This window comes from Psittacula echo (genome assembly GCF_963264785.1).
Source record: "Psittacula echo genome assembly, chromosome: 3".
In the NCBI taxonomy this organism is placed as follows: Eukaryota; Metazoa; Chordata; class Aves; order Psittaciformes; family Psittacidae; genus Psittacula; species Psittacula echo.
The window spans coordinates 8,356,148-8,381,117 of record NC_137736.1 but is presented as its reverse complement, the minus strand read 5'-3'; the positions used below and the strand labels follow the sequence as shown (position 1 = coordinate 8,381,117).

The 24,970-nt window shown below is 38.9% G+C and overlaps 1 protein-coding gene across 2 annotated transcripts in view; it reads left to right on the top strand.

Annotated features, from left to right (window-relative positions):
* The window catches only part of MAN1A2 (mannosidase alpha class 1A member 2), a 138,126-nt gene that overhangs the window by 24,221 nt on the left and 88,935 nt on the right, over positions 1–24,970 (top strand). For both annotated transcript variants that reach the window (XR_013956361.1, XM_080612219.1), the window contains exons 2-3: positions 9,427–9,682; positions 24,421–24,517. Coding sequence is in view for 1 of the 2 variants with exons in the window: in XM_080612219.1 (XP_080468345.1) it covers positions 9,427–9,682; positions 24,421–24,517 (353 nt within the window). In the remaining variant the exon portion in view is untranslated. The remainder of the gene's footprint in view (positions 1–9,426; positions 9,683–24,420; positions 24,518–24,970) is intronic.

Below are 24,970 nucleotides of genomic sequence, written 5' to 3'. Positions count from 1 at the left end.
CAGTGTGCGCTCGCAGCCCAGAAAGCCAACTGTATCCTGGGCTGCATCAAAAGGAGTGTGACCAGCAGGTCGAAGGAGGTGATCCTGGCCCTCTACTCTGCTCTCATGAGAAGACCTCACTTGGAGTATTGTGTGCAGTTCTGGTGTCCTCAACATAAAAAGGACATGGAACTGTTGGAACAAGTCCAGAGGAGGGCCACAAGGATGATCAGGGGCCTGGAGCACCTCCCGTATGGAGACAGGCTGAGAAAGTTGGGGCTGTTCAGCCTGGAGAAGAGAAGGCTGCGTGGAGACCTCATAGCATCCTTCCAGTATCTGAAGGGGACCTACAAGGATGCTGGGGATGGACTATCCATCAGGGACTGTAGTGACAGGACAAGGGGTAACAGGTTCAAACTTAAACAGGGGAAGTTTAGATTGGATATAAGGAAGAAATTCTTTACTGAGAGGGTGGTGAGGCACTGGAATGGGTTGCCCAGGGAGGCTGTGAATGCTCCATTCCTGGCGGTGTTCAAGGCCAGTTTGGACAGAGCCTTGGGTGGCATGGTTTAGTGTGAGGTGTCCCTGCCCATGTCAGGGGGGTTGGAACTAAATGATCTCAAGGTCCTTTCCAACCCTAACTATTCTATGATTCTATGATTCTATCACTTTTCCTAACAAAGTGCTTTTCTACCCAAATGTCATTAAGACACTAAAAACTGAATGAGTTTGATTACATGTAGTTGAAAACTTCTGTAAAGTGTTAGATGTAATTTATAGCATTTATTTGTTCCTCAGTAATGAAAGCTGCATTCACTGCTGTTGTAGTCTTAAAAAAATTATCATATTTCTTCCTGAGATAGTTGATCTGATTCTTCTAAAAAGTCCTTTTTGGCTAATATTATGTAACTACAAAACTGGGAAATTTCATGTAAGCTGAAAATGCTTATCTAGTGTCTAGTGACACCTCTTAGTGCTGACAGATGCCTGGCTGCTAATATATATATATATATATATATATATAATTATATATATATATATATAATTATATATATATATATAAAAAAACACATCTACTTTTCTTCAGTAATAAAACTTAAGCTGACTTTACCAGCTACAACAGTGCTTTCAGGTCCCAAGAGAGCCACTGTCTTGAGCTTGGCTCCCTCCTTCTTTTTTTATGTTGATATTTGGAATTACATGGCTGCTGAAGATGGGTGAGGAACCTTTGCTTATGGTCACAGCACTTGACAGAATCTCAAGATAAATTTTCCCAATTCTTCAATTCTTATCGTATTAACATTCATAACATAGGAAGCAAATAATTCCCAAAGGATGACCTCTTGCCTGCAGCATTATTATTATTATTAATTCGAATGTTATGCGTATTTCTGCCTGTGGCAGGGGGTTGGAACCGGATGATCTTTAAGACCCCTTCCAACCCAAACCAGTCTGGGTTATTCCACATAGGGTAATGGAATCTGTACTGTTTTTTTCTTAACTGAAAGGCATGTTTTGTACTTTTTATTATCATTATGAAAGAAAGTGAGAGATGTCTTATGTGTTAGTGTATTTTACTAATGAAGTATTTAATTGGGTGTTACTGCGTTATAATTTATGAAGATTCTCTCTGTGTTCAAAAAACCTTATGAAAGATACCTAGCAATAGTAAGGATTTTTTTCTGCTTTCAGTTTCACAGATGACTTGCTTTTCATGCGTAAGGGATGTACTTCAACTCTCCACTCCCTTTTTGCACTTTTTGTGCCCATTCAGTCTCTGCTTCTGAAATTCTTGCTAAATGTATTCCCCAAGGGTTTCGTTTGTCCTTCTTCCAGAGTTGCTTCCAAAGATCCTGCCTCAATTACAAGACAAAGGAAAGCAATTGGGTAGACACAGATACAGAAGTAGCAATCAGCAGTGGCCTTCAATGATCAGCATGGAAATCCATTAGTTTACGCATCCAGAAGTGGCCAGTTTTCTTTCTGTTGTGCCTAGAAAAATACATATAATGAATTACAAATTTTGCAGAAAAAATACAGAAGAGAAAGGTAAAGATGCAAGTACTTAAGTGGACTGTCATCCTAACAGAATTGTTGGGTGAACAGAATAAGATCTCAGGGCCTTTAGCTGTATGAGTTAAAAAAACCTGCATTTAAAATAAATGGAAGCGGAGTGGGGAAATTTAGGTGTAGTCGGGTTTTAAGAAATAGGAAGAGTGCCCAGACACTGGCAGTCTGGGCAATGGAGAATTTTCCACTGCTGAACAAAAGATGTGGAAGGAAGATTAACAGTAAGTCACAGCTCATTCGGCTTGAAGGTTGACTTGCAGCTACAAAGAAATGTCAAGAGACTGAGGTTTTGGTTTAGACAAGAGAGCAGATGTGAAACCACTGGTCAGGCCACACTTGGAATATTGGGTTCAGCTTTGGTCCTCGCTCTACAAAAAATATGTGGACAGGCTGAGATGATCCAGAAAAGGGCCACAAAGGTGACCAAAGGACTGGGAAGCCTGCCAGATGAGGAAAGGCTGAGAGCGCTGTGTTTGTTCAGCCTTGAGAAAAGAAGGCTCGGGGTGACCTTACTACCATGTTCCAGTATTTAAAGACTGGATACAAAAAAGATGGAGACATGGAGTCACAAGGGGAAAGACATGGGGTAATGGACATGGGCTACTCCTGGGGAGATTCCAGCTGGGCACGAGAGGAAAATTTTTTACAATGAGAGCAGTCAGCCATTGGAATAAACTCCCCAGGGAAGGGGTGGATTTCCCAACACTGGACACTGCTAAGATTTGGCTGGACAGTGCTGGGACATCTAGTCTAGATCATGCTTTGCCTGGGAACATTGGACCAGATGATTCTTGAGGTCCCTTCTAATCTGGTATTTTATGATTCTATGATCTGTGAATTTCCATCATAGAGATGAGAGTTTGAAAGCAGTGATGAAGGTGACTGAAGGCTGGGAGTCTTGATCTAAGATTTTGCTGCAGAAGAGATCAGTTAGGGACATAATTTATTGCACAGAGGTGGAAGGAAGTTTAGTTTGGAGGAGGTCTACATGAAATTTAAGAGGGTGCATTTAGAAGTAAAAGAGAGTGCCTGTGTCAGCAAGTTAATTCTGTCCTCTGTAGCATGGTCTAAAGAAGTTTAATGATGGGAAGTGAGGAGGGCTGGCATCCAAATTGGAAGCCATGCCTTTGTAGAAGACCAAGGAAGCAAGCTAGCAGAGCTTAAGTTGGTACTAGTAAAGGAAGGCAGGAAGTAAGAATGTGAAGAAGATCAAGGGAAGTGTGACAGCAAGAGAAAAACTTCTGATACTGGTTGAAGAGGGATAAGAGGACTTGGAATGAGGACTCAGTCTCATATTCCTTGTATTTAAGGAGCCGTACTCATGTCATATGCAAATGTAACCACTTCCTAGAAATAAATTCTACTGTCACCTTTGTCTGAAAGAAACCACTCAAGGAATTTGCAATTTGGGTTTATTTTCTGGGCAGTGAGGGGCATTGCGTATTTCTCCAGTGTCCTTGTGTTGTATACTCCATGTACTAGGAGAGCATGATGGGATTGTGATGTGTGGATGTTATAAAATCGTGTATGCTGCAAGATTGGAGGGAAAAGCAACTTTTGTAGTTCACATGTGAAATGGTTTTTAGGCACTGACTCTCCGTTTGTTTGGGGTATTGTGTATTTTGTTGTTTGGGTTGTTTGTTTGGGGTTTTTTTTAGTATTAGTGCCTGTCTTTGTTTCACTCTGTCTCTAAAAGTAGCCTCCGGTTGAAGATTAAATTTGAGAAAAGAGTAAGAGTTCAGAATTTCCACACAGGGCTTTATTTCTGGATGACAGACTTACACAAATATTTATGTGCTTTAACAGTTCTTGTCTGTCTATCTGCTGAAAATCCAAATGATAATAAACTGGGGGTCCTTTTGCTCTAGTGACCAAATGCTTTGCTTTTTCATATAAGAGAGCAATTACTGGTGGCCAGTTTTCTTGTCTCCATGCTAATTTTTGTTTCCTTTTTTGATCTTGAATCTCACAAAGTAAACTGAAAGCATTTTTTTGATGGTTTTACTTTTTTGTAATTTATTTCCAAAGAGCCCTCTGTGTCATGGCAGATAGGAGACTCTTATGTTAAAAATCATCATCCTGACAAGTGAAGCCTTAGTAGCTTTTAAGTTCATAAGGCTCGCTACTGCGTGCATGATTAAAGCACATGAAGTTTTGGTTAGTGATTTAGTTATCAAGCATTATAATTTGTGGTCTTTTCTGAATGGCATTTAGACAGCTTTGGAATGTTTTGTGCTTAGTGCTTCTGCATAAGCAGCTGCAATGGTTATTTACAGGGATTGTTTTAAAAAATCTTGAGTGTGTTTCTAGTTTTGGATTCTAATTTAAGTCTATTTATGGTTCCTGCTGGCAAAAGAGAGTCTAATTGCAGATTTGTTTAATAATACTGCTTGTTTTAAAGTAGCTACTGCTGTTGTTTCCTGGTACTTGAACCTCTCTGTCTTGAGACTTCAGAGTAAACTGGGGAGGGGGGGACACACGACACTAGAAGGAAGCAGCAGCTTTCTGTTAGGAAGGGGTTTTAAAGATTTGCTCAAAACACTCTATATTTTAAGTTTGCTTATGTTGCCTAGAAGCGGGGGTGGGGTGGGTAGTTGGATAGGGAAACTGTTTGACACATTTGGGTATATGTGTTTATGCTGGGATTCTTTCCAATCTTACATTTTTAGATGGATCCTTTCTGAGGTCTCCTTTCTTTCGCTCTGAGTATTTGAATGTGGTGCTATCTACATGTATTAAATTGTTGCTGACTCTTTCTTATGCTAGATGGGCAGCTTGTTCGTGTTTGGTTATGACTTGGGGGGGTGTCAGCTGCTCACACATTTTCAATCTTCTAATTCTATTTATTCTGTATTTTCAGTATTCTGCATTTTATTCTGTATTTCAGAACTATTTTCTTAGTTCTTGTTGCTTAAGAACTCAGAAGAAACATGAGTGGCGGGCAGCAGCTCTGAGGCGATGGCGGCATCCGCCATCTTGTGAAGGGGATAGGCTAGTGGGAGAGGTGGGATGTGGAGCTGCCAAGGCCGCCTCTAGGGCAGCGTTCTTCCCATGAGGGCAAGAATATGGATAGTGTTGTCTTACTGTGGGGCTTCAGGCAACCCCTAGGAAGAAGGCAATCCTTTTGGCAGCATCTGGGCAGAACCGTGCTCTGTCATCGCTGGGTAACAAGATCCCACCTTTCCATACTTGCAGGCAGTCATTTTCACCAGGAATGCCCTTCCTGCCAGAGGTAAAGTGCTGCTTTTCCACCAGGGAGCTGGCACTCTCAGCCCTTGCTCATGCTAAGCCCAGAAGGTGGAAGAGAAGGCTGCATGGAGACCTCATAGCAACCTTCCAGTATCTGAAGGGGCCTATGAGGATGCTGGAGAGGGCCTCTTCATTAGGGGCTGTAGTGATAGGACAAGGGGTGATGGGTTCAAACTTAAACAGGGGAAGTTTAGATTGGATATAAGGAAGTTCTTTACTGTAAGGGTGGTGAGGCACTGGAATGGGTTGCCCAAGGAAGTTGTGAATGCTCCATCCCTGTCTGTTCAAGGACAGAGCCTTGGGTGACATGGGTTAGTGGGAGGTGTCCCTGCCCATGGCAGGGGGTTGGAACGAGATGATCTTAAGGTCCTTTCCAACCCAAACCATTCTATGATTCTATATACTTGAATATATTTGATAAAATATGTCTTCAGCTGGAATGTAGAATATGACATTTCTTGTAGTTCATGCTGTCTCTGGTAATTGCACAGAGGATATTTCTGCAGAAGCTCTTGGACAGTCTCCTGTAAACTTCCTCAAATACCTGTTGACCTTTCTCTTCATCTTACTGTTTTCTCATGTTTGTCTCAAAATGTCACTTCCTGGAAGACTTGGAGTTGGTTGTACAGTTAGTGCTGGAGTTTTTCATCTCTATTGAGTCTCGGTGTATTTTCTTGAAATACTTACGTGTTCTGCTGAGTGACTGAAGGCGAACAGACTATCATTCAAATCTCCTTAATGACTCTAATTGTATTATAGTGCTGTAGAAGTCGGCAGCTTTTGTATGTTTCTATAGTGGATCCTGCAGTGTAAATAGACATGAGCTGAAAACTTGTTTTCCAATTTATGGCTGTTTCATGCAGTTTGAATCTAGAAATAGATGAAGATGGCAGAGTGATAGAGCTTTTATTATTACTGTTGTATGCAGCACCTGGGACTGAAAATATAAAGAAAAGGTAAAGGCAAAATATTCATTGCACTTATCTTGAAGGTGTGCAAAGCACATCATTTTAGTGAGTCAGACTCACTATAACTACTCGTACATAATTAATCTCTTTAGTATTTTTGGGAACATGCATGTGAACCAGGGGTTTTACCAAGCCCTTTTCTATTTATGAGTAAAGCACGCTCATTGTAAAGCATCACCTCCAAATTCAGTTAATTTTTCTTAAGGTCTGAGATACGCTGTTATCCTGTTTTCCTAAAAATTCTTTCTTTTGGAGAAATAATTTCTATATTTATTAACAAAATGGTAGATCTGGTCTGAAGGTAAAGACTGACACTTGCCTGCAGAAACTGTTTTGAAAATGAGAACTGTATCTCCAAAATACATTATCCCCACACTGAAATATTTCTGATTTCTTTAATGTTCAGCAATGCTTCATATTTCTCATCCTCTGTAAGCCATCTCTTTGGCTCATGCACAGCATGCTGCCTCTTGATTCTGGGGAATGATGTGTCTCATTCTGGCAACCTCATTCTCATTCTCTTTAGCTGCATCTTGCGCAAAGCCCTCTGCTAGTCTTGAAAAGCTTTCCAGACTACACATTTATGGTTTCAAATCTTTTGCTTGATAGGAAATTTCAGCTGCTTTTGTTACAGAATTGAGCACTTTACTGCCACAGCGAGTGTAACTTTTGCAAAAATACAAGGAAGTTTATTTTCTTCTGTGAGTCATAGTAGAAGTAAAAATTATCTTAAATATTACTCGTATTATCTCTCTTTCAAAGTGACAAAACACTATTTTAAAGTTGTTTCTTTGCTCTACAGTTGAGGGAGAGAAGCACTGCTACTGCTCAACAACATTAATGAGTTTCAATTTGATAGTCAAAGTTGAGGAGTGCAGTCTTTTTTTTTTTTTTTTTTTTTTGTTTGGGAGAAATGTGGATGTGCTGTGGGTCATGTTGAGAAAAGTGGCTGAGGAACTTCAGTTTCAAAGCCTTTCAGTCAGTCCATCTGTTAAAAAGTTCCATTGTATTTCTAGTACTGAAATATTGAAAGGTAATAATGCTGCTACAGCCTCTTAAAATTCAAACCTAATAGCACTTCAGAACGATGGAAGGGCTAATAAAACACTCTGTGTAACAGCACATTTTGCTGAGACCATTTATGTTGCAGTACTGTGGTTTTCCCCCTGCATGCTAAGCACATTGGCCTGTAAACTGGGAAGTCAGTTTCTGAATGACGACAAGTGATACCAGATTTTGCCAACTTGAGAATAAAACGTGTGTCTAAAAGTCTCGGAGGTTTTGAGCCCAAGCTAAAGAATGGAGAAAAGAGTATATAAATTTTACCTTAAAAATATACTGCATGTCCATGAGAATAGCACTCAGGGTTGGTGCGCTGGGGGTTTGAACTGTGAATATTTGGAACTGAAAGCTTGATTTATTGCATTTTGACTTAAAATCAGCTCTCCTTTGGCAGAAGACTGTAAGTCATAAATCTTGCACAAAATGAATCAGTCTGGTGGGATTGCTCTGATACAATAGTATCATAACTCTCTGCAAGCTATTCATTATTAGCTTCGTTCTTTGACCTTCTTTTTGTAAAGGTGAAGCAGTGCTTGTAAAAGACATTATATGATCTTGATCTGTGAGATTAATAAAACCAGTTCTGCTATACTTGCAAAGCTCAGTAAGATCTGTCCGTATCCCCAAACATTCCAACACAGCAGCCCAGCAAGTTTCTTAACATTGATTTCAGTCTCTGGAAATGTTAGCAGTTCACCACAGACTTTGACAACAAAATGAGGAATATATTATATAATATAAATTGGGATATTTTCCTTACAAAATTTGTTAAAAATATTTGACAATGTTTGTTAACAGTTGTCAATCTTGGGTTTCTTTTTTTTTTTTCCTGTAAACTTTTGGATTGGCTTTTAATTGCAGTTGGTCTGGATGATCACTGGGGGTCCCTTCCAGCTGAACTTGTCTAATTCTCACATATCAAATGGTGGTTTCTCCTCATTGGTATGTTGTCAGTATACTGGAAAAAACCCCATGCAATATGGGTCAAGTGGTTCCTCCTAAAAGCAGCTAGGCTAAGCTTAATATTTATTACATGGCTTACTGCTTGACTGCCTTTCTTTCCATTATCCACTGTCTCCTCCCTAATGCTTTTTGAGGAAAAAGTATTTTTGCCTGGGGGAGGAACTGAGAGGGAGTGTGGGTTGTTTTGTTTTTGTTTTTTTTTAACTAGTGCTTGTTTTAAATCCCTACAACTATTCTGGCTTACATTAGTCACTAAGCAACTTGATATTTTAAAGAAGCTTGAAAAGGTTATTTTATATTGAGAGTCTGATGTGTAGCTTCCTGATGCCTTGAAATATTTTGAGACTGGAATGAGCCATTTTCATCTCTTGTTTAACCCAGGCTTTAAAACAGCAAGCTTCATTTTGCGTGTGAATCTCAAAATCTTTACTGATCATTAAAGATCATGAAAGAAGATTGTGCTTTTAGAACCAAGATGATGTCGGTTTTGTTGACAGTGAGTTTCAAAACCCTGCTTTACTGAAAGCTCTTATGTTCCTAAATAGCTTTATAATTAACTCTGCGTTTAATGTGTGAGGTTTATGGACACACTGATTGGAACAATGAATTCTGAATTCAAGACAAAACATGCTGTGGTGGAGTTTGCAGCTCTTGCAGCTCCCGACTTATTGGTAATAAAAGGAGTGGCTGTGAATCTTTTTTTTTAAATGGTGGTTACTGCAGATCTTGAAAAGTTGTACAATGTATTTATTGTGCGCAAGACTAGGAAGAGCCCTTCTGATCTTGTTTCTTAAACTGAATGATTGCTAGATGTGCCTCTGCAGACATCTGTAGTTGAAGTACAGGATGTAGGGCTTTTCGTCTCCAAATTCTTGAGTAGGCAAGCAAAGGTGCTCACAGATAAAACCCAATGATACATTTTTCCACAATAACGTTGCTGGTGTGTGCACTGTTCTTCTGGAGTTCATGGCAAAAGGACTGGAGGATTGTGAACAAACATAATAAAGTAAACTTGTCTGAGTCATTAGAATTAGAGTAAAGCAGCTTGGATGTGGCTTCTGCTTTGAAGCTGCATTTTGTTTATAAGCAGTGTGGTTTTTATTAATAAGATGCTGACTAACATTTGTGTTTCTAGAGAAGAAGAGGAACGTCTGAGAAATAAGATCCGAGCAGATCATGAAAAGGCACTGGAAGAGGCTAAGGAGAAATTGAAGAAATCACGTGATGAGATTCAAGCTGAGATTCAGACAGAAAAGAACAAAGTAGTGCAAGAGTTGAAAAAGAAAGACAGCAAGCCACTGCCCCCTGTTCCTTTGCCAAATCTTATAGGGATAAACAGTGGAGAACCAGCAGACCCAGATATCCGAGAGAAGAGGAACAAAATTAAAGAGGTAAAGATGATGATGATGTGGTTCTACCTGTTCTTGTATCTGATAGCAGTTATTTATACACTGTTTAGTTGCTGTTATGATTTATATTAAAAATGGGACTACAAAAATCTGTTTTAATAAACAATAAGCTAAAAGTGCACATCAAGTATTAATGAACATCAGCATTATTGCATATGTTTAGTTGCATGTTGGGGTGTTACTATTTCACTGGATAACAAAAGTTATTTTAAGGGTTTATTAAACTTATTGGTATGGGTTCAAAGTGAGTTTGTCATTAACACACAGAACAGCAACAACTGCATCTTTGAAGCAGAGACTGACTTTGTCAGATTCCAGTCAAAGGAAGGGATATGTTAGTGCGACACAAGATACTTTAAAATGCTGAAAAGGTGGATTGAAAATATATGGGAAAATAATGACCTGCTGCTAAAATTTGCAAATTACTGAGTTATGACGTGCTTTTCAAAATAAGATTTAAATTGGTCTAAAACCTAGGATTTCATTTAAGTAGATTGCCTCACTTACCTATAAAACATTCAAACTAAGATGCTGGCTTAGGCTTTTGGTTCTGTGGCAGATTATCTGGTGGAATTGCTGTTTCTGGTCTTACACTTCAACTCCTGGTTGGCAGTGAGATTCATTGTCCTCTTTTGTACTGGCAATGCCAATTTCCTGTTATTAGTGCCAGGCATTTTCTGAGTCTGTATTTTTAACTGGGATGACAGGAACATTGTACAGCAGCCTTTTTTTCTTTTTTTTTTTTTTTTTTTTTTTTTTTTTGTCCCTGCTATCTTATTAGTTTTATGCCTAAAAATCGAGTTCAGGCCAGAGGTAGACAAGCCCGGGGTCTGTCACTAGAGAACACCCAGGACCACAGCACTTGGCAGTTCCAGCAGCTTAATCTTTTATTGTAATCTATAATTAGCTCGTAAAATTAAACAAAAATAGGTCATTTGTACCTGTCCTTGTAATAGGGAGGAGTTGCAGCTGGAGAGAAGTGCCATGCTGTGGGTTAATCATCCAAGTTGGTATTTTACTTTGACTATTAATGATGACTAGATGAAATCTGTCCTTACCAAATAACAAACAGCTGCCTACGATAAGAGTGATGCATCATAGAGCTATATCACTACTTGAATCTCTCAAGTAACAAATCCTTCCTGGAAGGCATGCCTATTTTGTTAGCTACTGCAAAAGCACTTCTGACTGAGAAGTTGTATGTGATGTTGAACCCCCTTGACCCTGCTTCTTTAGGACTTTTCCCCAAAGTACAGCACTGAACTGTGGATTTCAAAAGGCTCTACTGCTTTTCAAAACTGTGTCCTGTGAGAATATATAGAGGATCTTGCTTTTCAAAATGTCTTGTGTAGGGTGGATTGGTCAGAATGTAGACTGAGAGGAGATGGGGAGCTATTGGTTAATAAAGAATGGCAATTTTCTTGGTGATGTAAGTATGGAGTTTGGATAGCTCTTGCTGATCTAAACCTGAGAGTATAGCAATTTGTGAGTAAGGAATCCAGAGTAGTTTGTGAGTAAGGATAACCAGGTAGTAGCTCTGGTGATCCTTAGCTGCAGTTGCCAGAAATCTCATGCTGTAAAAGGCTTACTACTTTTGGTGATCAGCCTACATGTGAGTCCTTTTGACAAGCTGGGTTTTTTATTGTGTAACTTTTTGATGGCTCCTATTATGACTTCTGACATGTAGCTTTTCATACACCAAAGATTTTTATGGGACTGTGCGTTAGGTGGGTACTTCAGTTAGGATAATTCTACATTTGTACTGATGAGTCTTCAGTGGTGTGACCACAGTGCTTGAACAGTTCAGGATCACACTAGCACGATGGAAATTTGTCTTTGTTGTGTGAATTGCCTTCATTGAGTCAGTCTTGGTAGTACTGTACCTACCAGGGAATCTCCAGAATTGTTAATCTTTTTTGATGCAGGGCAGCAGCTTATCAATTCTACAGCTAGATGTGTGAAGGTGCAGAATACAGGAGTGGAAGGTGTGCTAGTGAGAATGGACAAATGATAATGCTGAAGAACCCATTATTCGTACATTGTCATTTTTGTTTGGCCTCTGGCTCTACTTTTGGATTTTGGCATCTGCTATGTTGCAACAAATAGAGCATGTCTGAGAAAACACACATCTACAGTGTCCTATGAAGAATATTTTGCCCAAAACCTGTTTTTGACAACATCAGGTATATCACAGCAGGCTACAGGAATTCCAGAGATGCAAAGTGCATTTTAAAATGTTATGATTATCACCAAGGTCTTCTGTCACTGTTTTTTGTAACCAGTGTAGAATAATACAAATAGTCTTCATAGATGAGATAGACTTAGCAAAGACAGAACAAGTTCCAGGAGGCAGTATCTCTAACATAGGTCTACACGTAGCATATATAGCATTTCTGACATGCAAGACATTATGATTGCTTGGATTGAGACCAGAAAAGTAGTACAGGGAAACTTCTAGCTCTTTGAAGGCTGCATAGATGGCTTCAGAATTGCAGGTGGTCCTGAGAAGGCATTTGGCTCATGCCTTGGTTGACTTCTAAGTGTTCTGATGCATATTTGAGGAACTTGCTTTAGGCTGTTTAAATTGGAGGGGAAAAAAAAAGTAGAATTAATTTACACAGCCTACTTTGACTAGTATCAAACAGTGGAAAAACTACACAGGATTGGGTTGACTGTTGGGTTACATGTTTGTAACATGCACGTGGGCCTTTACGGTCGGAAGAAAACTGGTAAACATTCAAACAGGAAACCAGTTTCTGTATATTTTTACAGAAAATTTGTTGCTACTTTTTCTTTCCAAAACCCAACTTGGAAAAGTCCCTTTTTAACAGACCTTTATATAAGGAGCAGTTTTGCAGCACTTGAATATTTTAAGAATGCATATTTTGTTTTTTTTTTTTGAAGTGCTTATAAAAGTAAAAAAAGAAAAATGGTAAGGCTACTTGAGAGCTTTGTAAAGTGTTTGAAAGCTTTCTATAAGAAGAATGTTTACTGAGCACAAAGAGGGTGTTTATAAGCATCTTATGCTTATAGAATAAACCAGGAGCAGAATTTGCATGTTCTGGTTTTTGTGTGTCTTTTGATTCTGATGTTTATATTTAGTATTATGTTGTTCTCAATTGTACCTCATTCTCAGAATTGTATAGTTCATCTATATTCTTAATACAAGCTATTAATTCAGATATTTCAATGAGGACCATTTATGAGTAGGCTGATTAATTTAGATTCTCAAAGTGAAAACTTTGAGAAGTAAAGGTTTTCCATCTGCTTGCTGTATATGGTCTGTAGCACTTCTGTAGTATATATAGTCTTTTAAATGGTACCAGTATTTTTTCTGCAGTTTAAATGTAATCATTACATAGTGCTCTTTATTTAATGAGTTGCTTCCTTGAGAAGGTAATTTTTACTCAGTCAGATAAGGAAAAATTCATAATTCTTTTACCCTACTCAAGGTTCAGGTTTTCTTTCATTTCAGCCTGACATTTCACAATATTTTCTTACTTTGAGCATTCATTTTTGATTTTCGTTAAAATAAGTGTATTGCACTCAATAGTTGTACTAATTCCATGCAGGATATTCTATCTATACACCTTGTTCTAAACACTGAAATATTTGTTTTGTGTCCTTGGATTGTTAAAGCCCATAGAGTCCTCTGAGGATTGTTGAAATGAATGAATGTAGAAGTTTTACATCCAAGTCTGTATGTATTGTACTACATACAATGTCAGTATTACATATGTACTGACTACAGAGCTCTGGGTATGATTGTGAGGGGCCTGGGTAGTGGTCTCCTTGGTCTTGCCAGTAAGGGGAAAAGGGTGTGAGGAAGAGGGCACTGGTAATGCACTTCAGCAGTTGGTTATGGAGTCAGGGGTGTTACCAGGGTCTTGGGTTCTACAGCCATGGGATGCTGTTTTCTGTCTGGAAGAGAGGATCCACCTCACTAAGGCAGGACAAAGGCATCTTTGCCAGCAGGATGGCTGACCTTGTAAGGATGGCTTTAAACTAGGAGTGATGGGGAGGCAGAGAGTAATTAGCAGTGTTGTGAGGAAGTGACTGACAGGATGGATGAGCAAAGGACCTGCAGCGATTTGACAGACAGGGATCACAAAATCAGCAAAATAGAGATTAAGCAGGGTCACCTAGTATTTGCATATAAGCAACGGAAGTGCCTACTAGGGACCATTATGGAGAAATCCCCAGAACCTTTTCTGGAAATCTGGGTAATGCTAGGGTACCTCTTTGAAATGCATATACAATAATGGATGAGGTATGGGAAATAAGCATGATGAGTCAGGGATCTGTGTGCAGTTGCAGAGCTGGGATCTTGCTGGGAGATGTGGAGATGGATGGAGATGTGGTGGGATGACTTGCATGACTGGAGTGTTGCACTGGAGGAGACTCTACAGCAGGCCAGAAAAGCAAGAGAGTAAAGTTGTCTTTTATGTGAGAGGGCAGCTTGGAGTGCTTGGAGCTCTGTCTGTTGATGGATGGTGAGCCAAGTGAGAGCTTATGGGTAAATATTAAAAAGCAGACTTTTATGGGTGACATTGTAGTGTGTGTCTGCTGTAGACTGCCTGACCAGGAATAACAAGTAGATGGGGTGCTGTACAGACAGATTGGAGCAGCGTCATGTGTGCAGGCCCTGGTCTTTATGTGGGAACTTCAACTCTGTATCTGCTGGAGACACAGCAAGCCATAAGCAATCCAAGGGTATCCTGGCATGCATTTATAATAACTTAGTCCTCCAAATGATATTACAGCCAGTGAGGAGAGGTGCTCTGCTAAACCTCATGCGCACAAGGAAGGAGGGGCTTGTTGGGAATGTTAAGTTCAAAGGTAGCCTTGGCTGTAGGGATGATGAGATAGTGGAGTTCAGAATCCTGAAAGTAGAGAGAAGGGCAAAAAGTAAGCTCACAGTCCTTAACTTCAGGAGAATGGACTTTGGCCCTTTCAAAGATAGGCTTTGTATAATCCCTTGGAATAACGCCCTGGAGGGAAGAGGGGCCCAAGAAAGCTGGTTAACATTGAAGGATCACTTCCATCAAGCTCAAAAGTGGTCCATCTCAATGAGCAGGAGTTCAAGGAAAACTGCCAGGAACTCTCTCAAAACTCAAATATGTAAAGAAAGCATAAAGAAGGTGGAAACAGGGACAGTTTGCCCGGGAGGAATACGAAGACACTGTTTAAGCTTGCAGAGATGGGGTTTGGAAAGTCAAAGTCTAGTTACAAGTGAACCTGGCAAGGGATGTCAAAGGCAAGGTAAAGGGCTTCTGTAAGTACACTGGTGACAAAAGGAAGATTAAAGAACATGTGGGCCTGCCACTGAATGAGGCAAAGGACCTGGTGACAGCAGACATGGAAGAAGCTGAGGTTCTCTTTTGCCTCAGTCTGAACTGGTAAGAGTGGTCTTCAGGAATCCTAGGCCCTGGTGACCCCTGAGAAATCCGGAGCAAGAAAGACATGTGCCCTTAATGGAAGAGAATTGACTGAAGAAATACTGTAGGTGCATAAGTCTGCGGGCGTTATGGGGTGTACGCAGGAGTGCTGAGGGAGCTGGCTGATGTCATTGTGAGACCTTTGGTAATCTTTGGATGATCATAGTGACTGGGAGAAGTGGCTGAAGACTAGAGGAAAGCAAGTATCATTCCTGTCTTCAAGAAGTGCAAGAAGGAGGATCCAGGGAAAGAAAGATTCGGCAGTTTTACCTCAATCCCTGAGGAGGCACAATCTTGGAAATACTTTCGGGCCCATAAACAAGAAGGTGATTGGGAGTAGCCAGCATGGATTGACAAAGGTGAAATTATGGTCAACCCTCTTCATGAACTTGTACAGTTAAATGACAGACTTAATAAAAGTGTGGTGTGCAGTCGATATTGTCTTCCTAGACTTTGGTAAGGCTTCTGTAACTTTGTTACTTTCTGTAACTCACATAAAGTCCTCACAGATAAGCTGATAAAGTATGAGCTGGATAAGCAGACAGTATGGTGGGTTGAAAACTGGTGAATGGCTGGGCCCAGAGGGTGGTAATCAGTTACTTGAGGTCTATTTGGAGGGTGGTAACTAGTGGTGTATCCCCAGGGGTGGATACTGGGTCCAGTCTTGAATATTCAACATCTTTGTTAATGATCTGGATGATGGGACAGAATATACCCTCAGCAAGTTTGCTAAAGATGTAACTGGGAGGAGTAGCTAATACGCCTGCATGCTAAGTGCTGCACCTCTCGATGAATAAAGGGTTGGATTATAACAACCTTCCTCTCTGGGGTACTAACTTGTGAATCTGTGTCTGTCTACCTTATCTAGCCATAGATATTTTTTTCTCCCCTCCCTGTAAATCCCATAGAGGTCCCAGGTATCTGGTTCCTCCAACTCTGTAAAGTCAGGTTTAATGAGAGAATAGATTCAAATTCAAAGGCTACTGCAAATGTATATGGCAAAAGATATATGTTCAGACAGCAAGATTGCATAAGCCTTATTCCCTTCAGAAATCGGGTTAAAAACAGTAAGTGTGCTTTTACCTGTGTTATGTTTTGTGTGCTTACTGAGAAAAGAGCTCTGCAGAAGAAATATTTAGTCATGTAGAGGTCTTTTCGTGCTGTGTAGTTCCTCTTTTCATAGTTACTATTCATTTATGTTGTTGTAATTGCAGTGTTTTTGACCTTGCCAAGTAGGCTGCCTTCTGTGACTGGGAGACCTTTTCCAGTATCTGAGATCAATCCAGAAGAATTCTGTCATTGTCATTGCTGACACTTTATACTCTTTTCATTTACTTGGTCAAACTTACTTGGATTGCTAGTTGGTTAGGGCATGAACTTTGAGTAATACATGTCTATCGTGTTAACAGTTTTGCATTGTGTTTTGTAGCTCACTGATCCTGGCACTGATCCCAATAGAAATGAAGCACAATAAGTATTATGACCTATATTTTTAAGTATTTAAGATAACATACCCTGTTGTGTGTGTTTGTGTAAAATATACACACACATTTTGTATCTGTATGTGTATATAAGTGTTTGGTTCTATGCATACGGATACATAGGTATGTGTATCTATACGTATATGCACAGATTGTTTATTAAGTAGTTTTATTTGCACTCTTTGAATTCTCTATGTTCTGGATTCTCAAATGTAATTCACCATGTTGACAGCTACCAAGTTGGCTTTGAGTAAGTTTCCCTGCACTTTTTTTTAATACTTATCTTATTTTTACCATGAATAAAATGTCTGTAATGTAAGGATGGACTCCCTTTGATCAAGCCTGTTGGAGAATTAATTTTCAATTGATATATTAGAATTGAAATTGTGCAATTACCACCTTAGCCTGTCCAGGAAAGTTAGGAATAGACCTACAGAAAGTTGTGTCCCAGCATGTTGGGATGATTGTATATAGAACTCATTTTACATTTGTAAATCTTCAATTTTTCTCTACGAGAAACTTTGTAGCTTAGTGTACTTATTTTGTTTTAACTGAAGAATGAAAATAAACCTCCTAATGTGGATGGGGCAGTATTCCAGCTGCATAGATTGCTTTGGTTACTAACTTAAAATGTGCTGCTAATAAGGAATGCAGGTTTGTATTTGAGGATATTTAAAATATGAGTCAGTTTACTCAAGTTGTAGCAATAACTGGATTCTCTAGCACTTGTGCATTCTTGGAAGCATGTTATAAATTCAGGAAGGTCTTCCTTATTAAAGAGAGCTTTTTTCCAGACTATTGTGAGAAGAAGCTGTCTTTCAACAATGAACTAGCACATTTGCAATATTTAAAATTCATAATTTTAAAATAAAGTCAAGAATACAAGGAAATATTTCAAGGGGGTTGGAACTTAGATGATCTTTAAAGTCCTTTCCAGCACTACGTATTCTGTGATTTTATTTCACTTCCTTGATGTAATAAAGAAAAATGAGCAAAACCCCAGGTAAATGACTTCTCTTCAGAACTGGGTAAATCCAAAAGGTGCTGTGATATCTGATTAGACCTTGCTAGAGAAATGTTAGTAGCAAAAATAATGAATTGCGGCTAGATGAAGAGCACTGCATATTAAATTACACAAGATCTATTACACAAGTAACAATGTTTTTTCCAGCTGTGGAAACTTTGATTGGAAAGCAAGAACATTCTCTTAAATACAATAAAAATTCTATTTCTTGTTAGTTATCATTACATAATTTCTGCTGTAGTACCCTCCATTTTCCTACAATTCCATAGAATATATGGCAGCGTGTCCTTTACATAGAGTTTTCTTGATGATGTTACATCTCAGAGTTGCTGATAGTAATGATGTCATTGATGCACAATGAGCTACTTGTAGCTGATGAGTAACTTCTTATGGTGTGTTTCTTTAAGACATAGACAGTACTGCAGTACCTGAAACTTGCAACAGTTTACTCTTAGTTGCTCTGTGATGTGAATTCTTGATTTGCACTGGTAGCACTTATTCTTATTTTCTGCTTTGTTACCAGAGGACTAGAAGGTGACCAACAAGACATCAGTTTTAGAAAGGAGTTCAAGGGGAGATCAAAGAACTACAGATTCCTATGCCTGATGAATGAGCTGCAAATTAACAGAAACTAGAACAGGGAATAGGGTTGTTGAGCACAGAGATCCATAAGATTTCCTGGTATATTTTTAATGATGTCATGATGCGCAAAGCTTGAGAAGATCCCTGAAAGAATCATCAAGCATGTGGACAAGGGGAGATATGGTATATATATATATAACTTTTAAAAGCATATTTGGCATGGTCCATCACTAACAACAGTTGAACTAAGCAGCCATGAGATGGAGGATTGTGTCCCTGCCTGGAGAAATTGCTTAGAAGGCAGGAACTGGAGAGTACAGTTAAATGGTGCTGGAAACCACAGAGGATGTGTGTTGGGGATCCATGCTCTAAATTACATAAATTGATTATGTAGAGTTTGTAAGTGGATGAATAGTGGTATGATCAACTTTTGCTGCCAACATGTAGATTTGGAGTAGAAAACAGAAGAACTGCAGAAAAATCTCGTGGGACTGAGTGATTATCTCCCCTTTTATTTCTCAACTGAACGTAAAATGATACATATTCAGGCTGGAGAGGGAGGAAATTCCGACATTATGCTTAATATGAAAAGCTGTGAGGTGACTTATTACCACTTGAGAATGAGAGCTTGTGTTTATAGTAGCTCTTTGGAAATGTCACTGTAATGTTTGATAGCAGACAAAAATGCAAATATTCAGTATTTTAGGAAAAGAGAAGAAAACAGGCAAGGTTCTTTCTGTAGCATGTGAAACTAAGGTTCTTCTGCATCTTGCATGCTTTCATGTAGTTCTAGTCTCTCAGCTTCAGAAAGGACACAGTAAAACTGGCAGAGGTACATGGATAAGCTGATGAAAATGTTTAGATTGATGCCTGAAAAGGCAAGACTGGAAGAAGGCAGGACTGAAAGAAAGGAGCTGCTTTCTGCTGGCTGATATGCAGTTCTGGTTGTTTACAAAGATGATCTGGGAGCTTTCTGAGCACCACAGGATCAGTCAAAACCATGAGCACCTGTATCTCTTGAAAAGGTGAGGACATGCAAAGTTGAAAAAAGCACTTGGCTTTCTTGTACAAACTTGAGCAGTTGGTTCACTGCTGTAAGCTCTCCAAGTTTTAGCTCTTTACATCTACTGTTCCAGTTCCCACCGGCCTGAGAGTTCCATCAGGCATCTTAGACTTCAAGTATTTCCTGCCAATAAAAAAGGACAAGCTTCCCATTTTGTACACATTTGGTAGCCAGTTTTATTTTAGTAATTGATTTGTTACCAGATTCATCAGTAAAAAAAAAAAACCCTCAGCTTTCTGTGTCTGTCAGGAACAGACTTCTTCATTGGCAGTGTTCAGAAATGCATGAAGGAATCATAGATTGATGCCTGAAATAATTTGTCTTTAGGTAGAGATTTGTAGCTCCCAAAAGAATAATGTAACCTGTATGATTTTTCTAGGTTTCCTCAGAAATGTGAGTACCTATACAAGGAAAAGATCATTCTTTAATGTCCAAAAAATGTTCTCTACAAACAGTAGGAAAGTAGTTATTTTTAATCTGCCAGTTGAGCAGTGATATTGTCTAGCAAGTCCTGTGTTAATTTTAAAACGGAATTTGAAGGTAGTTTATATAAATCTCGTGAAATCCTACCCTTGACCAGAATACATTCCTTTAAAAGCAAACCCCATTTGCTGTCTCTTATGCATATTCCTGATGGTAGGGCAGGAAGAGGGTAAGCTTCTTGTTTCTAGGCACAACCAGTATATATTGCAATTTGCCAGTAAATTGTTTCCTTTGCTTATTTTTCAGGACTCTTATTTTCTGTTTGCTACGTGTCTGCCCTTTTTTGAGGAGTGGAAGGGGGCTTTTGAACCAGTCTTTGGTTTGAATTATTGTTTCTAACGTGCTGTTGTAGTGATAGAACTCCCTTACTAAAGTCTCTTCAATTACTGTAACCTCCTTTTACTGTTGCGATTATGATTTTGTCAAAGGCATCATTCCTTCTGTCTCTATAAAAAACGGATCTCCTAGTGGCTACAGAAGATCATCAGATCCTATGAACATGTTCTAAAGTTAGTAAAAGCATCTAGATAATGGTGTACCTACAAAAGCGGTTTCATTTGACATGCCCTGCTTCTTGCCATTCTGGCTTGCTTTCAGCAGAGTCCAAATTAATCTTTTTGTTGAACTATCAAGTTGCACATGCAACAACATCTTGCTGGCTGTTGTATGTGGTGCATCCCATAATAAACGTTTTCAAGGCTGTTATTCACTGGACCTATCCTGTATCTTGCTTTCAAGAGCAAAATCTGGCATGAAAAGTGTCAGTAAAAAGTCCGTCACTAAAACTATTTGTTCTCTGGTGAACAGATTGGAAGATCTTTATATGATATGCCATCAAGCTCCAAACACTCACTTTGACAGACTGCTGTTAGATATGGAAGTTTCAGTTATGGAAATCTCTGCCTTGCCTTTTTCATAATTATTGATCCATGCTTGGACCAGCTTGTTATTCCCAGTCTGCTGAGCTTAAGATGCCTCTGTCATGGGTTCTTTAAGTGTTGGGAGTAGTTTTTTGCAAGTATTTTTGCCTTCCTTCTATTATCATTAATGCTGATGTTCCAGTCAGTTTCTAAGACCTCTCCGTCTCCTTTTAAAGACCAGGGTGTTTTTTTTTGGTTTTTTTTTTTTTGTTTGTTTGTTTTTGGTTTTTTTTTTTGGGTTTTTTTTTTTTTTTTTTTGAAGAAAAGCCTATCTATACCTGCAGCTCTTCTTCAGCATTTCCAGCCTTCACTATGCAAATGCTACCTGGCACATTCACAGAGAGAATCTTGTTTTTCAGATCAGTAGTTCACATTGCTTGTGCTTCCTAACCTAAAGTGGCATCCTCTGTTCAATTTTTAACTGGCAGATGCATTTATCATATTTTATCTCTCAAAAGCTTCTGTGTACACAACTGCTCCCAGTAGTATAGATGCTGTATCTATAGTGTATCATGCTACCAGCTCCAGCAGTAACAGAAATCTCCATGTTGTTATAAGATCTCTTGGCATGTCATCCTTACAAACACAAGAGCTGTGGGGTTTCTCACTTGCATGTAGCATGCAGTCATTTGCTAACGTGATACCCTAAAGTCTGCTCACTTGGTGCTGATGAGCTCTGTCCCAGAGTAATATCCAGTGTTCATCTGGAAAAAAATCAGTTGACAAATCAGTATAGTGAAGTCAAAATATTCTTGAGGAGTTATACCACCATGTTCTTTGTACACCGCTTGGGGGAGGCGGATGGGACAGGACAGAACATTTGTCTGTGTTTATCAAAGTAGCTTAATCTCCTCGAAAGATTATTTCCTATCTTAGAACCTTAGATGATGCAGTCAATTGTGTCAGTCTCCTATGTTCAGCAGTTTCTGGTCTCAGCAGTGTATTCTGAAGTTACGTCTGCATTAATTCATGAATCTCGTGAAATTGATTCCTTTACAGTTTCTATCTTAATGGAATTTTATCTTAGGATAAATTTTCTCTTAGGGATGTAGAAACAGACTGATTTAGTCTGGTTTAGCCCTTTGTCATTTTCATACTTTCGTTGGGTTTTCTCAGAACTAAATAGTCTGCAATAAAATCTGTACCTTCCTCCCAGAAGCAAACTGTGACAGTGAAATATTCCACAATTAACATTCTGCCATGAGGAAACAAGTTGTTGTCCTTATTTTAGGCTTAACTAGTTTTGGTTTATACTGGAGTTTGCCAACACTTTGAGATTTTTAAAGAGATAAAATGTCAATGGTCATTTGGTTATTCTTCATGAAATATTTAACACATCCAAAGGTCTCAGAAGCCCAGTTTCCCTTGTGTGGAAGCAAGTTGGTTAGATCTGCCATGTCATGGTCACCTTGTTGTGTAGACATCCATCTGTTACCAAACTCACATAGAGTACAGTGGTCAGTAATTCTTTAGTTTCACCATCTAATGCCTTCTAAAACTGTAGGTCTGTGTTTTCCGAAGTAGAGTTTTTAGGACTTTGAAGTGGACTGGCAAAGTGTGAGTTAGAACAGAACACTTCACAGAGGTCTTGACAACAGAGGTCTTGACCCATTCTGACTGGCTAAAACCTCAAGTAGCCCAGTCTGATCCCATAACTGATACTGCTTTGAGTAGGAGGTTAAATGAGAGACATCCTGAGGTCCATTCCTGCCGAATGAGCCTGTGATTCTTGATTCTATGTTCTTAAATTGATGAACAATACGATATAAAAATGTGTAGGTTGATTCTGGATAAGGTTAGCAAGAGATCTTGGAGGAACTTCTGCCTGTGATCAGGCTTTTATTGTGTTTGTCACACCGTAGTTTTGTTACCTGTCAAGAGAGGATCATTTTACCTGAGTCATCTTGAAGTTCTAATAGCTATTAACTGGTCAATTTGATACATGCTTTGTAAACAGTAAGGAATATGTGAATGCTAATGAAATTGCTTTTCGCTTCTTTTTTAGTATAATATTTGCATCCTCTTTTTCTTACATTGCAGGTTGATGACACTAAAAGAAACAATACCTTATTATTGCCTAATCAGGTGTCAGAATCTTTTAGTGCAAATACAAAAAGCAACATGTGAGCTGACTTTGACAAGCAGTAGGAGTGGGACCTCTGGCATCTTGAGAGGGACATCTGTGCCTAGGTTGATGTCGGTTTAACACAGGAGTGCTCCCCAGCTGCTAGGCCTGTGCGTACCTTTGCTGTGGTTCACATTTATTGTCTGGGCGTGAGTTAACTGAGCCATGGGAAATTTAGAGGGGGTTTACAGTCAAAGGAATTACAGCTGTGTAGGTTGGGCAGGGATCTCTTGATAGCTGCAGGGAGACAGGGCATGTCTCAGCATGCAGTTTTGGTGCAGTTAGATGCTGACTTCCACTATATCCTGAACTCAGTGAGAGAACTGTGTCTATGTGAGGGAGTGCTGCTAAGGCAGCTGGCTGCACTTGACTTTTTAGCCAGTGCCTCCTTATTCCCTACTGTTTTCTATGAGCATGGTGACCCTGTGATTAAAATAAGAAAGCTACATCTTGTAAATTGGAGAAGACTTTACTTGCCCTTATATAATCAGTTTCTTAAAAGGGTTAGTGTTGGTCTGTTAGTTACATTAGCATAGTTTCTCATCTTAGAGAGTATTTCTTAAACTTGTGGAAATTGTGACTTAAGTCCTATACATTTTCTTGGGTTTTTTCTTTATATTAACAATGTTTTAATACCATTTTGAAGCTGGAATGTGAAAAATATGTTGAATGTTGTGGATACAGCCAAATGGCTGCTGTTTTAGAACTGGTGTATTTCCAACTGTTCTTGTGTCTGGGGCAGTGTCTTTTGGAGTCTTTCTGTTACTTGCTTTGATCTGTTTAGGTAACTGCTGATTTTATTTTTTTTTTTTAATTGTATTTGCTTTGCAATTTGGTAGCCACTGAATTTCTGCTGTAACCAACAAGGAAGAGCTTTGAAAAGCTTTAGCAAATCCATAAAAGCACTGCTTAGCAGCTGATGTGCACAACTAATGCTTGTGGGTCAACAAGACCTTTTGTTTCTTAGATGTATCTTGCTTGCTAGGTGATGGAAACATCTGTTACAAAGAGTTGAGAATGTTTTGTGGAGTAAATATTGACAATTTCATACTGCTTTGTTCATTATGCTTTCTAAAGAACAAAGCTTCTGGCATTTCTTTTGGTAGAGGCTGTAAGACAGTGTATCTTTGTCAAGTAAGTGTTGCTAATAAAAAAATGTTGTATGCCTTTTGCAAAAATTAGGTGGTTATACTTGGATACACCAATGTAAATAACTTCCTTATATGCTTCAGATATTGGTAGCTATTTTTTCCTTTTGGTTAGTGTCTTAGATGTTAGTCAGTACTTTCCACCAGTTCCTGACGCTTGAATTCTTAAATGTCTGTGTGTCTATTTAAGGAAAAAAAAGAAAGAACAAGAAAACTACCTAATGCAGAGCATTAGGCTCTATAGCTTGAGTCAAATAGACTTAAAGTTGTTTCCAAATTTATTCATGCTGTATAATCCAATTTCTGTAGCAGATGGAAATAGCAGCAAAGTAATTATCAGTGTTCTGGGATGACTGTGAAAGATGAATTCTCAAATAAGGAGTAAAATACTTTATTTGTACAAAGTAGTTTTATAATGTAATCAAATCCTTTTTGTTTTTTCCCCCCATCTCTTAGATGATGAAGCATGCCTGGGACAATTATAGGCAGTATGGATGGGGACATAATGAGCTCAAACCAATTGCCCGGAAAGGACATTCCACCAACGTATTTGGTAGGCTGTTTTCTGGTTTGGTTTGGGGATTTTCTTTTGTTTGGTTGTTTGCTTTTTGGTTTTACAATTTCTGTCCACGCCACCCTCTTTGAAAGTCAACCCAGACTTCCTAACAAATTCTGTTTTAATATAAATCTTTTGAAATGTGCATGGTAGAAGTGTATTGCTTATTTCAGTGGTACTTCAGTGAATTACTTCACTAAACTCTCTTCTGGGGTTTAATATGTTCATATTGTTGCCAAAGCTAAACTGTGTCTGTCTGTTTATGAATATAAATGATTTTTTTTTTTTAACAACTTCATCTTACCTAGGTCTTTGTGTTTAATTCCATGAGAATGTGGTTCAAGACAAAATGCTTCTGCAAGATGCCAAAAAACTGCTAGGACCTATGTGAAATTTAAAGTAGCTTTTAAAACAAGATCTTGGTAAAGTGCAAGTGACATTGTTACTTGA